We start from the raw sequence: 23,200 nt of genomic DNA on the forward strand, positions 1-23,200 counted from the left end.
GGCCTCTTTGTGGGCTTATAACAAATTGACAGAATTAGAAATGTTATTGTTAGCCCCAATCCACCCGAAAGTTTTATTTTGGACAAACAAGCGCTTCAGGGTTTCAGTCCCGCTATTGGGACCTATACAGTTCACAAGAGAGGTATGGTTAGAGTGTAAGAGGAGGTTTAACTTGGCCTCTAGCAACTTGCCAAAAGATATAATTTATTTATACCGCTGATTCCAAATAGCATGGACCCTGTGATGGTAGTGGATGGTCGCACTCTGGAGGTTCTCTCGTTTGACAATATCAAGTCTAGATTTCCTATAACAGGTAGTTCTTTCAGTTCATGCAGACTAAGCACCTGGCTTTGTCGTTATATGGATCATTAATGGTGTCCACACCATCTGACTTTGAGAGAATTTTCAAGAGGGGTCCATCTACCAAGGGATTAATTTTGGAAATATATAAGATAATAAATCATCCCCAAGTGAGTCAGCCATTTAAACACCCGTACATGAGTAGATGGGAGTCCATTTTGGGGAGGAGTCTGTCACCTCAAACTGGGCAACATATCTGGGATAGGGCAGCTAAATCCTCTATTTGCTCTCTCTATAGGGAGAATCAGTATAAAATTATGATCTTCTGGTATCACCCTCCGGATCTCCTCCATAGATTGAACCCTCAGCTCTCGAACTTCTGCTGGCGTTGTGGTTTGGATGTTGGCTCTCAATATCATATCTTTTGGACCTAAATTGGCAGGGTTCTTTTTGTGGAATTTGATTTAGATCCAGCTATTTTCCTTCTTAATGTCTCTCCTAAAGAGATGGGGAAAAATTCAGCTAAAGTGCTGTTATACATTCTCACTGCGGTGCAATGCTTGATAGCTGTTAATTGGAAGCAGACCTCTCCCCCTTCCCACCAACATTTACTAAATAAAATTTCTGATATGCGTAGAATGGAATATATGACGGCTTTGATGAGAGCTGGAGTGGACAGGTATGATACGATTTGGGCTCCCTGGGATTATTACGGGGCTCAGTTTGGCGGTTAGGAATGACTTCTCTTAAAATTCCTACACAGTTTGTACCTCTTCCCCCCCCCCTCCTTATCCCTGCCTGTCTATGTATTTTCCTTATTTTATTTCTTTAGACATCATCAAATGGATTATACCGTAAGTCTGAGCTAGCAAGTAGTGGAATCAATCATTCTTACCTATAGTGTATTTTGTTCTTGAAGCTTTCTAAAATGTCTTTTTGCTATTTTGGCATTTACTTTGCATTTTGACTGATGTATAGAATGTTACTGTATCGTTATTTGGATTGGTGTTTATAATTGTTTTTAAATATAAACTTTAATAAAAATTTACAGTTCTAAAAAAAAAAAGTTACACCTGTACTTACAATATCCTTTTGGGCATGACAATACATGGAACAAGTTCTACAAGTTCTATGATGCTGCCCTCTGACCCAGCTGGTCACCAGCCACAGTGCATTACCTCTTATAGGACACAGTGCTACCCTCGCTACTAATGAGTGGCACCTTACACTATGTTCCAAATTATTATGCAACTGACATTTTTATCAGGTTTTCCTAAATGGTTGGTGCAAATGACAGTCAGTCTAATAAAAGTAATCACCCGTTAGAGTATACATCGAATTTTATTGAAGAAACCTCCCAATGATAACAGTATAATCTCCAAAATGAATAAAAACTTAAAATGCACTGTTCCAAATTATTAGGCACAGTAGAATTTCTAAACATTTGATATGTTTTAAAGAACTGAAAATGCTCATTTGTGGAATTAGCAGCATTAGGAGGTCACATTAACTGAATAAAAAATCTATTTAGCTCCAAAACATCCTAACGGGCCAAGTTACATGTTAACATAGTACCCCTTCTTTGATATCACCTTCACAATTCTTGCATCCATTGAACTTGTGAGTTTTTGGAGAGTTTCTGCTTGTATTTCTTCCCTTCCTGAGCTGCTAGTTTGATGTGAACTGCCTCCCACACTCATAGATCTTTTGCTTGATGATACTCCAAAGGTTCTCTATAGGGTTGAGGTCAGGGGAAGATGGTGGCCACACCATGAGTTTATCTCCTTTTATGCCCATAGCAGCCAATGAGGTATTCTTTGCAGCATGAGATGGTGCATTGTCATGCATGAAGATGATTTTGCTCCTAAAGGCACATTTCTGCTTTTTATACCATGGAGGAAAGTTGTCAGTCAGAAACTCTATACAGTATACTTTGCAGAGGTCATTTTCACACCTTCAGGAACCTTAAAGGGCCCTACCAGCTGTTTCTCCATGATTCTGGCCCAAAACATGACTCCTCCACCTCCTTGCTGACGTTCCAGCCTTGTTGGGACATGGTGCCATCCACCAACCATCCACTACACCATCCATTTGGACCATCCAGGGTTGCTCAACGCTTATCAGTAAACAAGACTGTTTGCAAATTAGTCTTCATGTATGTGTGGGCCCAATGCACCATTTCTGCTTGTGAACACTGTTTAAGGGTGGCCGAATAGTAGGTTTATGCACCACAGCAAGCCTTTAAAGGAGCCTACACCTTGAGGTTCGAGGGACTCCAGAGACACCAGCAGCTTCAAATATCTGTTTGCTGCTTTGTAATGGCTTTTTAGCAGCTGCTCTCTTAATCCAATGAACTTGCCTGGCAGAAATCTTCCTCATTATGCCTTTATCAGCATAAACACATCTGTGCTCAGATACAGCCACAAATCTCTTAACAATACGATGATCACGCTTAAGTTTTCGGGAAATTTCTAATGTTTTCATCCCTTCACCAAGGCATTGCACTATTTGATGCTTTTCGGCAGCAGAGAGATCCTTTTTCTTTCCCATGTTACTTGAAAACTGTGACCTGCTTAATAATGTGGAACATCATTTTTAAGTAGTTTTCCTTTAATTAGAATCATCTGGAAAACCAATTATCACATGTGTTTAAGATTGATTTCAGTGATACATTGAGCCCTGAGACACAATACCATCCACGAGTTTATTTGAAAAACAAAACAATTAAATCTTTATGACACTTAAAGGGAACCTGTCACCACGTTTTTGGAAGATGGGATAAAAATAGCGTTAAATAGGGGCAGAGGTGGGCGTTACATTAGTGTGTTTGTTATGCGTTTATTACCCACCTAAGTTGCCGAAATACCTTTGCAAAGTCTCCGTTTTCGCCTGTCAATCAGGCTGGTCTGGTCAAAAGGGCGTTGTCTTCCCCCAGATTTTGCGTAGTTTTCCGTTGGTGGCGTAGTGGTGTGCGCATGCCCAAGGTCCCGAATCCTCTGCCAGGGGATTTAAAAAAGCGCGCTGTTCGTGATTTCATTGGTGATCGGTGGGCGCGGCCATCTTCCTTTGGCCGCGCGTGCGCAGAAGCGGCGCTCTGCTGGCCGCGGCTTCAGGAAAATGGCTGCGGGATGCCGCGCGTGCGCAGATGGATATCGCGGCGGCCATTTTCCTGGAATTCCTGTCGTTCTTAACCAGACATTGAACATATAGTTCAATGTTCATCTATATCCAGTCCACTAAACCCATGATCTTATTACAGCCATTCAAAACGTTAATATGAATACACAGAACTGCTAGGGACATTTGACATGATAAATAGCATAAAGTAGGTAATTTGGACTGTATACAAATTTTATGTGCCATCATCATCGATGAAATATCATTCCAAACAAATACCATTATGGCATACAATTTGATTGTTTCTATAATAATTTGTGGTGTTTTGCTTGTTTGTAAAGGTTGTGTATTCCAGCAGTCGCCTTTTGCTACCTGCCATCCGCATCCTCTATGTAACACTACGGGGGTCTGTCCCAATGGCAAACAGTGGTGCTCCCTTACTGATAGCTGCCTGAGTCCTGACCATCCCTGCAGTAGTTATACCTCTGAGAGCTACGTATACCCACCTCGGCATGTTGGAACTCCACCGTTGTACTCTCCAGTCGCTGACATCCCACTACTTTTCTCACCAAGCAAGAAGAGGCGAAACATCCAAGTAAGAATAGATGAAGTGTTATTTGATGTGAGATTTAGTTCTTACTACACAAAACTAATATGTTCTATAAACTTCTTTAATAAACACCTAACATTTGCAGTTGCTATACAGTCTGATTTTAATGTAATATGATCTTAAGGCGATTTATACTTTTGTGATTCAGGAAATTCTGATATAATTTCCCAAAGGGACATAATTTAGAAAGAACAAGTCTCTCTCTGGGGACCTTGCATAGTCCTGTGGGCACTGTGCAATGCTTCATTTCTCCTATAGGGGCGCTGGACATACCAAGGAATTTTTAAGGAAGACATGTAAAAAAGTAGTCATTGCAAATCAACCAAAGGCATTCGTCACATCTACATATTGTGAGGTTACAATATGTTTTTGTTATAGAGAGGGAATAAATGCAGAAGAATAACTATAGTGGATGCACAAGTTATAGTTGCACCCAGATCCAGTAACCTGAAGGGCTTCAAAGTTCTATGTACTTTTTGGGTAGCCATGTTGCAAATTTTATTCTGAGGGCCATGAGTTTACGTTTATGACTCTTATGAAATGTAAGACATATTTTACATTAGAGTTCTAAGTTTGAATTGCTATTTTACCATCTCTTTGTAATAGTTAACTATCGTGAGATACCATTGGATTAACTCTAAATCTATTTCTCTTGCAGGTCCTCTTGTCTCACCAGTCTTACTCTGTACACCCTGATGATATTCTTTCCATACAACACACAGGTGTCAAAGGGTCTTTCTTGCATTGCACCTCTAGTTCAGATTCACTCTGGCGGCAAAGTTACATTACCATGACAAGTCAAGGATGGCTGAAAGAGTCTGTTCTTATAGATTTGGGTATCTGGGAAGATGATGTGGTTTGTGACCTCCATATGATGTATGGTTCAGAGGCACACAGCCTTGTGGTCTCGCCGTTGTTATGGGGTTTTTCACAGACTGGAAGATACATCATCAGTGCCGTGGTGACAAATGCCATTAGTTCAACTACGGCCACTTGTCAAGTCAGTATTCTAAATCCCATCACTGATGTGAAGATAGTTTACCCTATACCTCACAATAACTCCTTACATCTGCTAACTCAGAAGAATAATCTAGTTGTTATCAGTGCTCGGAGTACAAGTCTTGTCCATGTTCACTGGTTAACAACCCTGCAGAGCGGAGATTCTATTATGCAGCAGGAATGTCCTTCAGATATTGCATCTTCTTTGCCGATTTGCACCACCCATTCAGCGGATGAGGGATTTTTTGGGATGTTTTTGCATTTTAACAATCCACAAAGTGCTCTACTTTCCATCCAGTTGACTAGTGAAGTCAGTGTCAAAAGTGTCACCATGCAAGTTCAGGCTCATGATGCCATCCAGGAACTCCAAATTTACTCCAATGGATCTAATCACATACAATTAAACCAGACTCGGGTATGTAGGCAGTATGGCAAGTCTCTGTCTTCACCAATCCATTAATATTATTTAATGTCATTATTTAATGAAAAATCGGAAATTCAAGTCCATCTTAGGTCTTAGTAACACTACCATAATATACATAGATCTTTAAGGCTAAGTTCACATGTCCAGTAATTTTCGGGTTTGAAACAGATCCATCAGCACTAGTTGTCTTAGCAGGACAAAAAATTTGTACAGACACAACTTTTTTTTGTCTGGTTAAAAAACTGATTATAACTGGATCCCTTTTTTAATACTGAAGTCTATGGAAAATGGATTTGTTAAATAGTCATCCATTTTTCTTACTTTGGAAATGGAACCAATTTTTGTTGGATGATGGATGATTATTCGAAAGTTCACATGCCCAGTAGTCATCTGACTGAAATTGATACATGTGAACTGTCAAGTAATCAATCATCTTTTTTGTCAGCTAAGATAACTGATTAATCCGTTTCAAAATGTGAACTAACTAGACTAACTAGACTAAGTTGTATAAAGCCATACTGCAACTTCCATAAGGCCCTACTGATCCATTGTAAGTCCAAATTAAAATGGTGGTTAAGCTTTCAGATTTTGTAAGAAAATTTGACTCATGAGCGAAATATTCTTCCATAGAAGCATTGTTTGTAAAGGAAAATATGTCTAAGGGAAAAGCCTGATAACAAGATTGTTTGAACCAAAAAAACACAAACCATTATTTTGCAATACTCTCTCACAAGGAGTCTAGCTTTATTTTTGATAATGTATTTTAACTGCTTTGTGAAATATCACTAAACTCCAATATTTCTGTAATATGACTCAGTGGCACATTGCTAAGTCATAATCAACATTTCCTTTAAACATGTGACATTTCTATCCTTACTCTCAGGTTTTTACAGCTGCACTATCTTGTGGCTCATCTGTTACATTCACATGGATGATCGATAATAATAAAAAGTTTTCATACAAAGGTCCAAATTACACTGTAACATTCAGAACTCCAGGGGTTTATAATTTGAAGGTAAGATTTCCCCTACATTTATCACAGTAATGTCCTCCAGACTATGAAAATGATCAGTGTAGCTAATTTTCAAGGACTCGCTTTTGATAGTTTGTTCCTTTCATTTTACTTATCGTAGTGATTGTCATTATTGCTTTTGTACATACTAATTTCTTTAACCCCTTCTCAACCTGTGACGCCACGTAGGCATCATGAAAGTCGGTGCCAATCCAACCTGTGACGCCTATGTGGCGTCATGGCGGGATCTTGTTCCTGCAGGTCGGGTGAACGAGTTAACTCAAATGTCACCCGACCTGCAGGTACAGGGGGGACTTATTTCTGAGCCCGGGGGGATGTCTTTGCCCCCCCCCATAGCTACAATCCTTTCTGGGGACCTATTTGTCACCCCCCAGATCTGATTGGAGCTAGCGTCCATGTGACGCTAGCTCTCCAATCAGATGTGGAGGGGTGGAGTACAGTATGGCTGCGTCGCTCTCCAGAGTAATCCAGTCCCTGGAAGCTGAAAAGCGATGTGCCTGCATGCTGCCCTGGCCGACTGATTGCCGCCGCTGCTGCTACTGTCGCCGCCATCAGGTACTCCCCCTCTGCTGACCTCCGCTGTCCGATTCCACACCCGACCTCTGCTCCCCCCCCCTGCATCGGTGATTGTCCTCTGCCCCAGCCCAGCGATCCCCCCTGATCACTGCCTGCCCCAGCGATCACCCCCTGCCCCGCTGATGTCCCTCTGATCGCCCCTGCCCCGGCGATCGCCCCCTGCCCCACTGATCGCCCCCTGCCCCGGCGATCGCCCCCTGCCCCGGGGATCGCCCCCTGCCTCGGCTACTGCCCCCTGTCCCGGTGATCACCCCCTGATCGCCACCTGCCCAGGCGATGGTCCCCTGCCGCGGCAATTGTCCCCTGCCCCGCTGATGGCCCCCTGATCACCCCCCAGCCCTGGCAATCACCTCTGAACACCCCCTGCCCCGGCAATTGCCCCCTGCCCTGGCGATCGCCCCCTGCCCCAGCGATTGCCCCATGCCCTGGTGATCGCCCCCTCCACCCCAGTTTACTAATTAGGGTTAGAGTTGGGCTAAAGTGAGTTGGGCTAAAGTTAGGGTTAGGATTGGGGCTAAAATTAGGGTTAAGTTTGGGGCTAAAAATAGGGTTAGGGTTGGGATTAGGGTTAGGGTTGGGATTAGGTTTACGGGTGTGTTAGGGTTAGGTTTGTGGATAGGGTTGGGGTTAGGGGTGTGTTAGGGTTAGGGTTGTGGTTGGGGTTAGGGTTGTGTTGGGGTTAGGTTTGGATTTAGAATTAGGGGGGTTTCCACTGTTTAGGCACATCAGGGGCTCTCCAAACGTGACATGACACCCGAGGACCATTCCATCAAAGTCTGCATTCCAAAACATCACTACCTCCCTTCCGATCCTCGACGTGTGCCCATACAGTAGTTTTCTCCCACATATGGGGTATCAGCGTACTCAGGACAAATTGGACAAATTTTGGGGTCCAATTTCTCCTGTTACCCTTGGGAAAAAAATTGGGACTAAAAGATCATGTTTGTGGAAAAAATGTGATTTGTTTTATTTTCACACCCAGGCGCTATAAAGTTTAGTGAAACACCTGGGGGTTCAAAGTTCTCACCACACATCTAGATAAGTTCCTTGGGGGTTTAGTTTCCAAAATGGGGACACTTGTGGGGGGTTTCCACTGTTTAGGCATATCAGGGGCTCTCCAAACGTGACATGACACCCGCGGACCATTCCATCAAAATCTGAGTTCCAAAACGTTACTACTTCCCTTCCGATCCTCGACATGTGCCCAAACAATAGTTTTCTCCCACATATGGGGTATCAGCGTAATCAGGACAAATTGGACAACAACTTTTGGGGTCAAAATTATCCTGTTACCCTTGGGAAAATAAAACATTGGGGACTAAAATATCATGTTTGTGGAAAAAATATGATTTTTTTTATTTTCATGCCCGGGCGCTATAAAGTTTAGTGAAACACCTGGGGGTTCAAAGTTCTCACCACACATCTAGATAAGTTCCTTGGGGGGTCTAGTTTCCAAAATGGGGTCACTTGTGGGGGAGCTCCATTGTTTAGGTACACAGGGGCTCTCCATACGCCACATGGTGTCCACTAAAGATTGGAGCTAATTTTCCATTCAAAAAGTCAAATGGCGCTCCTTCCCTTCCGAGCCCTGCTGTGCACCCAAACAGTGGTTTATCCCCACATATGTGATATCAGTGTATTCAGGAGAAATTGGCCAACAAATGTCAGGATCCATTTTATCCTGTTGACCATGTAAAAATGAAAAAATTGAGGCTAAAAGAAAATTTCTGTGAAAAAAAGTACTTTTTCATTTTTACGGATCAATTTGTGAAGCACTTGGGGGTTCAAAGTGCTCACTATGCATCTAGATAAGTTCCTTTTGAGGTCTAGTTTCCAAAATGGGGTCACTTGTGGGGGAGCTCTAATGTTTAGGCACACAGGGACTCTCCATATGCCACATGGTGTCCGCTAACAATTCGAGCTAATTTTCCATTCAAAAAGTCAAATGGCGCTCCTTCCCTTCCGAGCCTTGCCGTGCGCCCAAACAATGGTTTACCCCCACATATGAGGTATTTGTGTACACAGGAGCAATTGCACAACAAATTTTATGATCCATTTTATCCTGTTGCCTATGTGAAAATGAAAAACTTGAGGCTAAAAGTGCATTTTTGTTGGAAAAATTAAAATGTCCATTTTTTTTCCTTCCACGTTGCTTTAGTTCCTGTGAAGCACCTGAAGGGTCAATAATCTTCTTGAATGTAGTTTTGAGTAGCTTGAGGGGTGACGTTTTTGGAATGGTGTCACTTTTGGGTGTTTTCTGTCATATAGGCACCTCAAAGGGACTTCAAATGTGATGTGGTCACTAAAAAAAATGGTTTTGTAAATTTTGCTGGAAAAATGAGAAATTGCTGATAAATTCTGAACCCTTATAACTTACTAACAAAATTTTTTTTCCCAAAATTGTGCTGATGTAAAGTAGACATGTGGGAAATGTTATTTATTAACTGTTTTGTGTCACATAACTCTCTGGTTTAACAGAATAAAAATTCAAAATTAGAAAATTGCGAAATTTTCAAAATTTTTGTCAAATTTCCGATTTTTTCACAAATAAAGGCAAAAATTGTTGACCTAAATTTACCACTAACATGAAGCCCAATATGTGACATAAAAACAATCTCAGAATCGCTAGGATCCATTGAAGAATTCCTGAGTTATTACAACATAAAGGGACTCTGGTCAGAATTGTAGAAAATGGCCAGATCATTAACCCCTTTCTGCCATTGGATGTACTATTCCGTCCATGTGGGGTGGGCCCTACTTCCCAAGGACGGAATAGTACGTCCAGCGCGATTGGCCGCGCTCACGGGGGGAGCGCGGCCGATCGTGGCCGGGTGTCAGCTGCCTATCGCAGCTGACATCCGGCACTATGTGCCAGGAGCGGTTACGGACCGCCCCCGGCACATTAACCCCCGGCACACGGCGATCAAACATGATCGCGGTGTGCCGGCGGTACAGGGAAGCATCGCGCAGGGAGAGGGCTCCCTGCGGGCTTCCCTGAGACCCCCGGAGCAACACGATGTGATCGCGTTGCTGTGAGGGTCCCTTACCTCCTATCCCTGCAGGCCCCGGATCCAAAATGGCCGCAGGGCTGCATCCGGGTCCTGCAGGGATTACTTCCGGGTGCAGACCAGGCTCTGGTAAGCCTGCTGCGCTGTAACTCAGATCGGTGATCTGACAGAGTGCTGTGCAAACTGTCAGATCAGCGATCTGTGATGTCCCCCCCTGGGACAAAGTGAAAAAGTAAAATAAAAAATTTCCACATGTGTAAAAAAAAAAAAAAAAAAAAAATCCTAAATAAATAAATTAAAAAAAAAAAATTATTCCCATAAATACATTTCTTTATCTAAATAAAAAAAATCAAACAATAAAAGTACACATATTTAGTATCGCCGCGTCTGTAACGACCCCACCTATAAAACTATATCACTAGTTAACTGTTGTGAACTCTGTTTTCAGGCTCCCTCTTGTGGTCACAGGTGGTATTGTGTGACTTTTGTTTTGGGCTCCCCCTGGTGGCTTTGTTTGTTATCCTGCGGGTCTGTGGCTGATCAGCTGCCTCGTTATTCACTTGGGAGTTTCCTATTTAGCTCTGTTTCACTTCCGCTTGTTGCCGGCTGTCAATGTATTCAGTGCTATTCTGATTTCTTCTGACTACCTTGCTACCAGTCTCTTCAAGAGAAGCTAAGTTTCCGTTTTGTTCATTTTTTGATCATCTGTGTTCAATATGTTTCTTGTCCAGCTTGCTAATATGTGATTTCTCAGCTTGCTGGTAGCTCTAGGGGGCTGAGTTTCTCCCCCCCCACACCGTTAGTTGGTGTGGGGGTCTTGAATTCTCAGCGTGGATATTTTGGTAGGGTTTTTTGCTGACCGCACAGTTCTCTATCTGTTTTCTGCTATCTAGTATTAGCGGGCCTCATTTGCTGAATCTGTTTTCATTCCTACGTGTGTCTTTTCTCCTTACCTCACCATTATTATTTGTTGGGGGCTTCCTATATCCTTGGGGTTATTTCTCTTGAGGCAAGTGAGGTCTTGCTTTCTCTTTAGGGGTAGTCAGTTTCTCAGGCTGCGTCGAGACGTCCAGGATTTTAGGCACGTTCACCGGCTACCTTTAGTGTGTTTGGATAGGATCAGATTTGCGGTCAGTCCAGTTACCACCTCCTTAGAGCTTGTTCTTTGCTTAGTAACTTAGCTGGTATTTCCTGTGATTCCCAGCCACTGGGATCATAACAGTTAACCCCTTCAGTGAACACCGTAAAAAAAATAAAAAAAACCGAGGCAAAAAACAACGCTTTATTCTCATACCGCCAAACAAAAAGAAGAATAGCACGCGATCAAAAAGACGGATATAAATAACCATGGTACCGCTGAAAACGTCATCTTGTCCCGCAAAAAACGAGCCACCATACAGCATCATCAGCGAAAAAATTAAAAAGTTATAGTCCTCAGAATAAAGCGATGCCAAAATAATTATTTTTTCTATAAAATAGTTTTTATCATATAAAAGCGCCAAAACATAAAAAAATGATATAAATGAGGTATCGCTGTAATCGTACTGACCCGAGGAATAAAACTGCTTTATCAATTTTACCAAACGCGGAACGGAATAAACGCCTCCCCCAAAAGAAATTCATGAATAGCTGGTTTTTGGTCATTCTGCCTCACAAAAATCAGAATAAAAAGCGATGAAAAAATCTCCCATGCCCGAACATGTTACCAATAAAAACGTCAAATCGTCCTGCAAAAAACAAGACCTCACATGACTCTGTGGACCAAAATATGGAAAAATTATAGCTCTCAAAATGTGGTAACGCAAAAAATATTTTTTGCAATAAAAAGTGTCTTTCAGTGTGTGACGGCTGCCAATCATAAAAATCCGCTAAAAACCCGCTATAAAAGTAAATCAAACCCCCCTTCATCACCCGCTTAGTTAGGGAAAAATTTAAAAAATTTAAAAAATTTTTTTATTTCCATTTTCCCATTAGGGTTAGGGCTAGGGTTAGGGCTAGGGTTAGGGCTAGGGTTAGGGTTAGGGTTAGGGCTAGGGTTAGGGCTAGGGTTAGGGCTAGGGTTAGGGCTAGGGTTAGGGCTAGGGTTAGGGCTAGGGCTAGGGTTAGGGCTACGGTTAGGGTTAGGGCTAGGGTTAGGGCTAGGGTTAGTGTTGGGGCTAGGGTTGGGGCTAGGGATAAGGCTACATTTAGGGTTGGGGCTAAAGTTAGGGTTAGGGTTGGGGCTAAAGTTAGGGTTAGGGTTTGGATTACATTTACGGTTGGGAATAGGGTTGGGATTAGGTTTAGGGGTGTGTCTGGGTTAGAGGTGTTGTTAGGGTTACCGTTGGGATTAGGGTTAGGGGTGTGTTTAGATTAGGGTTTCAGTTATAATTGGGGGGTTTCCACTGTTTAGGCACATCAGGGGCTCTCCAAACGCGACATGGCGTCCGATCTCAATTCCAGCCAATTCTGCGTTGAAAAAGTAAAACAGTGCTCCTTACCTTCCGAGCTCTCCAGTGCGCCCAAACAGGGGTTTACCCCAACATATGGGGTATCAGCGTACTCGGAACACATTGGAGAACAACTTTTGGGGTCCAATTTCTCCTGTTACCCTTGTAAAAATACAAAACTAGGGGCTAAAAAATAATTTTTGTGGAAAAAAAAAAAAATTTATTTGCATGGCTCTGCGTAATAAACTGTAGTGAAACACTTGGGGGTTCAAAGCTCTCACAACACATCTTGATGAGTTCCTTAGGGGGTCTACTTTCCAAAATGGTGTCACTTGTGGGGGGTTTCTACTGTTTAGGTACATTAGGGGCTCTGCAAACGCAATGTGATGCCTGCAGACCATTCCATCTAAGTCTGCATTCCAAATGGCGCTCCTTCCCTTCCGAGCCCTCCCATGCGCCCAAACGGTGGTTTCCCCCACATATGGGGTATCAGCATACTCAAGACAAATTGGACAACTTTTGGGGTCCAATTTCTCCTGTTACCCTTGGGAAAAAATACAAAACTGGGGGCTAAAAAATAATTTTTGGGGGAAAAAATTACATTAGGGGCTCTGCAAACGCAATGTGATGTGTTATGATTTTCCCAATGGCAGGGAAATCAAAATAACAACGGACTAGCTCTCGGGTGATGGGAACTAAAGTGACCGTGACCTGAACCTGACACGACACTGGAAGTAGCCGGGGAGTGTTTCCTACGATGCCCTAGACACCACGCGCCAGCCGGAGATCTAACTACCCCTATCAGAGGAATATACAGGCCTGCCTTACCTCCAGAGATGAACCCCAAAAGGAGATAGCAGCCCCCCACAGATATTGACGGTGAGTCAAGAAGAAAAGACATACGTAGGATGAACAGCAGATTTAGCACAGTGAGGTCCGCTTACTAGATAGCAGAAGTACAGGAAAGAGTCACTTCACGGTCAACTTCAAAACACTACTCAAAAACACCATCCTGAAATTACTTTAAAACTCCAGTGACAACTCATGCCACTGGAGTGGCAATTTCAGTTCACGAGAGCTTCCAGCTACAGAGAGTCACATTGCAAATAGCTGGACAAAAATAGAATAAACTAGAAACAAAATTCAACTTAGCTGAACAGGATCTTGAGGCAGGAGAATGCAACAGAATGCTACTGATACATTGTTGGCCGGCATCAGACCAGCAGCCAAGCAGCCTTAAATAGGAAACTCCCCTAATGGGTGTCAACAGGTGATCAAGGATAGAAGAAGGCAAATAAGTGACACTACCATAAAACACCACCGGGGGAGCCCACAAACAGAATTCACAACAGTACCCCCCCCTTAAGGAGGGGGCACCGAACCCTCACCAGAACCACCAGGGCGATCTGGATGAGCACTATGAAATGCACGAACCAAATCAGGAGCATGAACATCAGATGCTGTCACCCAAGAATTATCCTCCTGACCATAGCCCTTCCACTTAACCAGATACTGAAGTTTCCGTCTGGAAACACGGGAGTCCAAGATCTTTTCCACCACATACTCCAACTCACCCTCAACCAGCACAGGAGCAGGAGGATCAGCAGACGGAACAACCGGCACCTCATACCTCCGCAACAATGACCGATGAAAAACATTATGAATAGTAAAAGATGCTGGGAGGTCCAAACGAAAGGACACAGGATTGAGAACCTCCAGAATCCTATAAGGGCCGATAAACCGAGGCTTAAACTTAGGAGACGAGACCTTCATAGGAACAAATCGAGAAGACAACCAAACCAGGTCCCCAACACAAAGACGAGGACCGACACGCCGATGACGATTAGTGAACTGTTGAGTCTTCTCCTGGGACAACTTCAGATTGTCCACAACCTGTCCCCAAATCTGATGCATTCTATCAACCACAGCATCTACTCCAGGACAATCCGAAGACTCCAATTGACCGGACGAAAAGCGAGGGTGAAACCCTGAATTACAAAAAAATGGAGAAACCAAAGTGGCAGAACTGGCCCGATTGTTAAGGGCAAACTCTGCCAATGGCAAAAAATCAAGCCAATCGGCCTGATCAGCGGACACAAAACACCTCAAGTAAGTCTCCAAGGTCTGATTAGTACGCTCAGTCTGGCCATTAGTCTGAGGATGGAATGCAGACGAAAAAGACAAGTCGATGCCCATCCTGGCACAGAACGCCCGCCAAAATCTAGACACAAACTGAGTACCCCTGTCAGACACTATATTCTCAGGAATACCATGCAAACGCACAACATTCTGAAAAAATAGAGGGACCAGCTCAGAGGAGGAGGGCAATTTGGGTAAAGGTACCAAGTGAACCATCTTGGAAAAACGGTCACACACCACCCAGATGACGGACATCCTACGAGAAACAGGAAGGTCAGAAATAAAGTCCATAGAGATGTGCGTCCAAGGCCTCTTAGGAATAGGCAAGGGCAACAACAACCCGCTGGCCCAGGAACAGCAGGGCTTAGCCCGAGCACAAACATCACAAGACTGCACAAAAATACGTACATCTCGAGACAAGGAAGGCCACCAGAAGGACCTAGACACCAGATCCCTGGTGCCAAAAATTCCAGGATGACCTGCCAACGCGGAAGAGTGAACCTCCGAAATAACTCTACTGGTCCAGTCATCAGGGACAAACAGTCTACCAGGCGGACAGCGATCAGGCCTATCCACCTGAAACTCCTGCAAAGAGCGCCGCAGGTCTGGGGAGACAGCTGACAATATCACCCCATCCTTCAGGATGCCAGTAGGTTCGGAATCACCAGGCGAGTCAGTCTCAAAACTCCTAGAGAGGGCATCCGCCCTCACATTCTTAGACCCAGGCAGATATGAAACCACAAAGTTAAATCGAGAGAAAAACAACGACCAGCGCGCCTGTCTAGGATTCAGACGCCTGGCTGACTCAAGGTAAATTAGATTTTTGTGGTCAGTCAAGACCACCACCTGGTGTCTAGCACCCTCAAGCCAATGACGCCACTCCTCAAATGCCCACTTCATGGCCAAGAGCTCCCGATTTCCAACATCATAATTTCGCTCAGCGGGCGAAAACTTTCGAGAGAAAAACGCACATGGTCTCATCACTGAGCAGTCAGGACCTTTCTGCGACAAAACTGCACCTGCTCCGATCTCGGAAGCATCTACTTCAACCTGGAACGGGAGCGAAACATCAGGCTGGCGCAACACAGGAGCAGAAGAAAAGCGGCGCTTAAGCTCCCGAAAGGCCTCCACAGCCGCAGAGGACCAATTAGCAACATCAGCACCCTTCTTGGTCAAATCAGTCAAAGGTTTAGCAATGGCAGAAAAACCCGCTATGAATCGGCGATAGAAATTAGCAAATCCCAAGAATTTCTGAAGACTCTTTAGAGAAGTAGGTTGTACCCAATCACAAATAGCCTGAACCTTAACAGGGTCCATCTCCATAGATGAAGGGGAAAAAATATATCCCAAAAAGGAAATTCTCTGAACCCCAAAAATACACTTTGAGCCCTTCACAAATAGAGAATTAGCTCGTAAAACCTGAAAAACTCTCCTGACCTGTTGAACATGAGATTCCCAGTCCTCCGAAAAAATCAAAATATCATCCAAATACACAATCATAAATTTATCCAGATATTCACGGAAAATATCGTGCATAAAGGACTGAAAAACGGAAGGGGCATTCGCGAGACCGAAAGGCATTACCAAATACTCAAAATGGCCTTCAGGCGTATTAAATGCGGTCTTCCACTCATCCCCCTGCTTAATCCGCACCAAATTATACGCACCACGTAGATCGATCTTAGTGAACCACTTCGCCCCCTTTATGCGAGCAAAAAGATCAGTCAGTAAAGGTAACGGGTACTGGTATTTAACTGTAATCTTATTCAGAAGTCGATAGTCGATACAAGGTCTCAATGAACCATCCTTTTTACCCACAAAGAAAAACCCTGCCCCCAGTGGAGACAAAGAGGGGCGAATATGACCCTTTTCCAAAGATTCTCTGATATACTCCCGCATAGCAGTATGTTCAGGTACAGACAAATTAAACAAGCGACCCTTAGGAAATTTACTACCGGGAATCAACTCAATAGCGCAGTCACACTCTCTGTGAGAGGGGAGAGAATCAGTTTTAGGCTCCTGAAAGACATCATAAAAATCTGACAAAAATGCTGGGATCTCAGAGGGAGTAGATGAAGAAATGGGAACCAAAGGTGCATCCCCATGAATCCCCTGACATCCCCAGCTCAGCACAGACATTGATCTCCAGTCCAAGACTGGATTATGAATTTGTAACCATGGTAATCCAAGTACTAATACGTCATGTAGATTATATAACACAAGGAAACGAATAATCTCCTGATGGTCTGGGGAAAGATGCATAGTCACTTGTGTCCAATATTGTGGTTTATTGCTAGCCAAAGGTGTAGAATCAATACCCTTTAAGGGAATAGAAACCTCCAGAGGCTCTAAATCAAACCCACAACGCTTGGCAAAGGACCAATCCATGAGACTCAGAGCGGCGCCAGAATCCACATAAGCATCCACAGTAACAGATGATAAAGTACAAATCAATGTCACGGACAAAAGAAATTTAGACTGCAAGGTACCCATAGAAAAAGATTTATCAACCTTTTTATCAACCTTCTTTATGCGTTTAGAGCATGCTGATATAACATGAGCTGGATCTCCACAATAGAAGCACAACCCATTTTTGCGCCTGTAATTCTGTCGTTCGCCTCTAGACAATACACTATCGCATTGCATATGCTCTGGTGCCTTTTCAGAGGTCACCGCCAAATGATGCACAGGTTTTTGCTCAGAAGATACCGCCATATGGTGCACAGGTTTTTGCTCAGAAGATACCGCCATATGGTGCACAGGTTTTTGCTCAAAAGATACCGCCACATGGTGCACAGATTTTTGCTCAGAAGATACCGCCATATGGTGCACAGATTTGCGCTCCCGTAAACGCCGATCAATCTGGATAGCCAATTTCATGGCATCATTCAGACCTGTAGGCACAGGGAACCCCACCATGACATCCTTCACGGCATCAGAGAGACCTTCTCTGAAATTAGCTGCTAGAGCGCACTCATTCCATTTAGTAAGCACCGACCATTTACGAAATTTTTGGCAGTATATCTCAGCTTCATCTTGCCCTTGGGAAAGAGCTATCAAGGCTTTCTCAGCCAAAATCTCTAAATTAGGTTCTTCATAAAGCAACCCCAAAGCCAGAAAAAATGCATCTACATTTAATAACGCAAGATCCCCTGGTGACAATGCAAATGCCCAACTTTGTGGGTCACCCCGCAATAGAGTAATAACAATTTTAACCTGTTGCGCAGGATCACCAGCAGAGTGAGATTTCAGAGACAAAAACAATTTACAATTCTCTCTGAAATTCAAAAAACGGGATCTGTCTCCGGTAAAAAATTCAGGCATAGGGATCTTAGGTTCAGACATTGGAGCACGTATAACAAAATCTTGTAAGTTCTGGACCTTTGTAGCCAGGTTATTCAGACCTGCAACCAAACTCTGTGGATCCATGATTCAAACAGGTGTAACCAAAGCCATTCAGAGATTAAGAGGAGAGGAAAAAAAAAAAAGGCTGAAGACTGCAGTTTAAGCAAGGAGTACAAATAAGCACTAAGGTGCACTTTCCAAACACAGAAGGAAAAAAAAAAACCTTTTCATATCCTTTCCTGCTTTAGTGCATAGTTTAAACACATGTCGGGCCGGCCAAACTGTTATGATTTTCCCAATGGCAGGGAAATCAAAATAACAACGGACTAGCTCTCGGGTGATGGGAACTAAAGTGACCGTGACCTGAACCTGACACGACACTGGAAGTAGCCGGGGAGTGTTTCCTACGATGCCCTAGACACCACGCGCCAGCCGGAGATCTAACTACCCCTATCAGAGGAATATACAGGCCTGCCTTACCTCCAGAGATGAACCCCAAAAGGAGATAGCAGCCCCCCACAGATATTGACGGTGAGTCAAGAAGAAAAGACATACGTAGGATGAACAGCAGATTTAGCACAGTGAGGTCCGCTTACTAGATAGCAGAAGTACAGGAAAGAGTCACTTCACGGTCAACTTCAAAACACTACTCAAAAACACCATCCTGAAATTACTTTAAAACTCCAGTGACAACTCATGCCACTGGAGTGGCAATTTCAGTTCACGAGAGCTTCCAGCTACAGAGAGTCACATTGCAAATAGCTGGACAAAAATAGAATAAACTAGAAACAAAATTCAACTTAGCTGAACAGGATCTTGAGGCAGGAGAATGCAACAGAATGCTACTGATACATTGTTGGCCGGCATCAGACCAGCAGCCAAGCAGCCTTAAATAGGAAACTCCCCTAATGGGTGTCAACAGGTGATCAAGGATAGAAGAAGGCAAATAAGTGACACTACCATAAAACACCACCGGGGGAGCCCACAAACAGAATTCACAACAGTGATGCCTGCAGACCATTCCATCTAAGTCTGCTTTCCAAATGGCGCTCCATCCCTTCCGAGCCCTCCCATGCACCCAAACGGTGGTTTCTCCCCACATATGGGGTATCAGCGTACTCAGGATAAATTGGACAACAACTTTTGCGGTCCAATTTCTCCTGTTACCCTCGGGAAAATACAAAACTGGGGGCTAAAAAATAATTTTTTGGGGAAAAAATTTTTGTTTTATTTTTACGGCTCTGCACTATAAACTTCTGCTAAGCACTTCATGGGTAAAAGTGCTCACCACACCTCTAGATAAGTTCCTTAGGAGGTCTACTTTCCAAAATGGTGTCACTTGTGGAGGGTTTCAATGTTTAGGCACATCAGTGGCTCTCCAAACGCAACATGGCGTCCCATCTCAATTCCTGTCAATTTTGCAGTGAAAAGTCAAACGGCGCTCCTTCCCTTCCGAGCTCTCCCATGCGCCCAAACAGTGGTTTACCCCCACATATGGGGTATCAGCGTACTCAGGACAAATTGTACAACAACTTTTGGGGTCCAATTTCTTCTCTTACCCTTGGGAAAATAAAAAATTGGGGGCGAAAATATAATTTTTGTGAAATAATGATTTTTTATTTTTCCGGTTCTGCATTATAAACTTCTGTGAAGCACTTGGTGGGTCAAAGTGCTCACCACACATCTAGATAAGTTCCTTAGGGGGTCTACTTTCCAAAATGGTGTCACTTGTGGGGGGTTTCAATGTTTAGGCACATCAGTGGCTCTCCAAATGCAACATGGCGTCCCATCTCAATTCCTGTCAATTTTGCAGTGAAAAGTCAAACGGCGCTCCTTCCCTTCCGAGCTCTCCCATGCGCCCAAACAGTGGTTTACCCCCACATATGGGGTATCAGCGTACTCAGCACAAATTGTACAACAACTGTTGGGGTTCAATTTCTTCTCTTACCCTTGGGAAAATAAAAAATTGGGGGCGAAAATATAATTTTTGTGAAAAAATATGATTTTTTATTTTTACGGTTCTGCATTATAAGCTTCTGTGAAGCACTTGGTGGGTCAAAGTGCTCACCAAACCTCTAGATAAGTTCCTTAGGGGGTCTACTTTCCAAAATGGTGTCACTTGTGGGGGGTTTCAATGTTTAGGCACATCAGGGGCTCTCCAAATGCAACATGGCGTCCCATCTCAATTCCAGTCAATTTTGCATTGAAAAGTCAAATGGCGCTCCTTCGCTTCCGAGCTCTGTCATGCGCCCAAAAAGTGGTTTACCCCCACATATGGGGTATCGGCGTACTCAGGACAAATTGTACAACATTTTGGGGTCCATTTTCTCCTGTTACCCTTGGTAAAATAAAACAAATTGGAACTGAAGTAAATTTTGTGTGGAAAAAAAGTTAAATGTTCATTTTTATTTAAACGCTCCAAAAATTCCTGTGAAACACCTGAAGGGTTAATTAACTTCTTGAATGTGGTTTTGAGCACCTTGAGGGGTGCAGTTTTTAGAATGGTGTCACACTTGGGTATTTTCTATCATATAGACCCCTCAAAATGACTTCAAATGAGATGTGGTCCCTAAAAAAAAATGGTGTTGTAAAAATGAGAAATTGCTGGTCAACTTTTAACCCTTATAACTCCCTAACAAAAAAACATTTTGGTTCCAAAATTGTGCTGATGTAAAGTAAACATGTGGGAAATGTTAAATAGTGCTATTAAGAGGGCCGAAGAACCTTTAAAACAACTTAAATTTTAAATACCCCTGAATAAAGTTCAGCAACCCTGAGGAAGGAGACAGGCGTCTCCGAAAAGCGTTGGTTGTTTGGTTCTAGCTGCACTTCGTACTCACTCTCCGGGGGTTACGGTCACGTGGCGATCACGTCACTCAGGTCCTGCGCACCGCTCGTATTCACCGCTGCTACTGCACACAGCGGTGGCTCTGCAGGATCCCGTTCCCACCCGGAAGACTCTTGGTGGTGGCGGCTTGCCGCCGGCCGGGGCAGCCACCCGCTCACATCTCACATCTTACTTGCCGGAAAGCTTCTGGAACAGAATCAAGGTCTAAGACTGTCAGCCAGCAACGGAGGTAGGAAGGAATTTTTCTGAAAGCTTCTATTACGCTCTTTGCTCTTTGAAGTGAAGACACCGGGTTCTTAGTTGCACCCATTTGAATGTCAGAACTTTATTCAGGGGTATTTAAAATTTAAGTTGTTTTAAAGGTTCTTCGTCCTTTTTAATAGCACTATTTAACTCTCTATTATCCGTTCCGTTACCTGTACCAGCGCACACCTATATATACCCTGTGTATATATATATACAGTATATATCTGTTTTGTTTTTATTCTTACAAACCTAGGTGGAGGTTTGTTGGTACTGCAGGAGGTACTGGGAATAACGGTGACAATTTGCGCCACCATTCTTAAATTTTGATGTGGGAAATGTTACTTGTTAAGTATTTTGTGTGACATATCACTGTGATTTAATTGCATAAAAATTCAAAGTTGGAAAATTGCGAAATTTTCTAAATTTTCGCCAAATTTCTGTTTTTTTCACAAATAAACGCAGGTAATATCAAAGAAATTTTACCACTATCATGAATTACAATATGTCACGAGAAAACATTGTCAGAATCACCAGGATCCGTTTAAGCGTTCCACAGTTATAACCTCCTAAAGGGACAGTGGTCAGAATTGTAAAAATTGGCCTGGTCATTAACGTGCAAACCACCCTTGGGGGTGAAGGGGTTAAGGTCAAAATAGGCTGGGTCATGAAAGGGTTTAAATATATTTATTTTTATCATCTTTTTTTTAGGTTTTTGCAGAGAACACAGTCAGTTCTCAGGAGGTGACCTTGGTGCTTCACGTGCATGCGATTGATCCTCCACTCAGTGCTGAGCTCTTTCTGTTTCCTTCTTTGTTACTTGTGAATAAGACTCATGAAATATCTTTAAAGCTACAATTAGAAAGTTCATCTGACTTGACTATAAGGTGCGGATTTTGTAATATTCATTCATTTAGTTTCAATCATTAAAGGTGTGGTCCAGTACTGGAGAGTACTGGAGACACCCAGCTTAATCAATTCAGCTCCAAATAAAAACAATGTGTACTCACCTCCTTCTGTGATGCCATCCAAGCAATGTTGGAGCTACTGTTCCCAGTGGGTGCCATTGTCCTGTCACGTGACCAATGCAGCCAATCAGTTCTCGCTAATCGGAAGCTGCTCATCAGTATTCCATCAAAGAGAACATCCACTCTGATGAAATAGTGGAGGCTGCAGCTGGTCAGTGACAGCTGAGTAGATGACGTGTCACATGCCATAACAAGTCATTTGAGAAGAAATTGTCCAAGAAATGCTTCCCTCTACAATTTAATTCTTGCAGCTTCGTTGAAGATATCACCATGAAGTCAAATAAACAATAAGGTCAAGATCACTTTGTTGCAGATTTGTATTGTGCATTCCACATTATAAATATGTGGTTAAATACAGTCCAATATAAATGAATGGGATTATGAAAAGCCAATTCACATGTTGTAAATCTGTTTTGTTTCAGATTTGGTCATACTTGGCAGATTCTTAGTCCTCAGCCTATCCTTTTAATTGCGGTCAAATTGCAGATTTAATTACAAATTTAATTCCAGATTTAATGTGGTTCAAACCCTTGACAACACTGTGGCATGTGTATTTAGCCTAAGAAGGTGTTAACACAAATACACTTCACTTTGTATATACACTAGCAGCTAGAGCAATCTTAAAATACAGAGCGAGTGAGTTCTCTTTCCACCACTAATTATGACAATGGACTCTGGGGGAATGGGGATTATAGAGTGTCTTAAGATACTGCAGGTAATTATAGGACATTTTATGTAAATCACTTAATGTCCCCTTCAAAATTTATAGTCTTAAGGTACCTTCACACGAAACGACGCTGCAGCGATAGCGACAACGATGTCGATCGCTGCAGCGTCGCTGTTTGATCGCTGGAGAGCTGTCACACAGACCGCTCTCCAGCGACCAACGATGCCGAGGTCCCCGGGTAACCAGGGTAAACATCGGGTTACTAAGCGCAGGGCCGCGCTTAGTAACCCGATGTTTACCCTGGTTACCATCGTAAAAGTAAAAAAAACCAAACAGTACATACTCACCATCTGATGTCCGTCAGTTCCCTTGCCGTCTGCTTCCTGCTCTGACTGAGTGCCGCCGTACAGTGAAAGCAGAGCACAGCGGTGACG

The 23,200-nt window shown here is 43.3% G+C and overlaps 1 protein-coding gene across 1 annotated transcript in view; it reads left to right on the forward strand.

Moving 5' to 3' along the window:
- LOC143767910 (polycystin-1-like) overlaps positions 1-23,200 on the forward strand; it is a 331,505-nt gene that overhangs the window by 180,403 nt on the left and 127,902 nt on the right. The window contains exons 13-16 of the mRNA XM_077256430.1: positions 3,759-4,012; positions 4,686-5,441; positions 6,334-6,465; positions 21,783-21,958. Of these exons, the coding sequence (XP_077112545.1) occupies positions 3,759-4,012; positions 4,686-5,441; positions 6,334-6,465; positions 21,783-21,958 (1,318 nt within the window). The remainder of the gene's footprint in view (positions 1-3,758; positions 4,013-4,685; positions 5,442-6,333; positions 6,466-21,782; positions 21,959-23,200) is intronic.

The sequence above is a fragment of the Ranitomeya variabilis genome, chromosome 4 (assembly GCF_051348905.1).
Source record: "Ranitomeya variabilis isolate aRanVar5 chromosome 4, aRanVar5.hap1, whole genome shotgun sequence".
Classification (NCBI taxonomy): Eukaryota; Metazoa; Chordata; class Amphibia; order Anura; family Dendrobatidae; genus Ranitomeya; species Ranitomeya variabilis.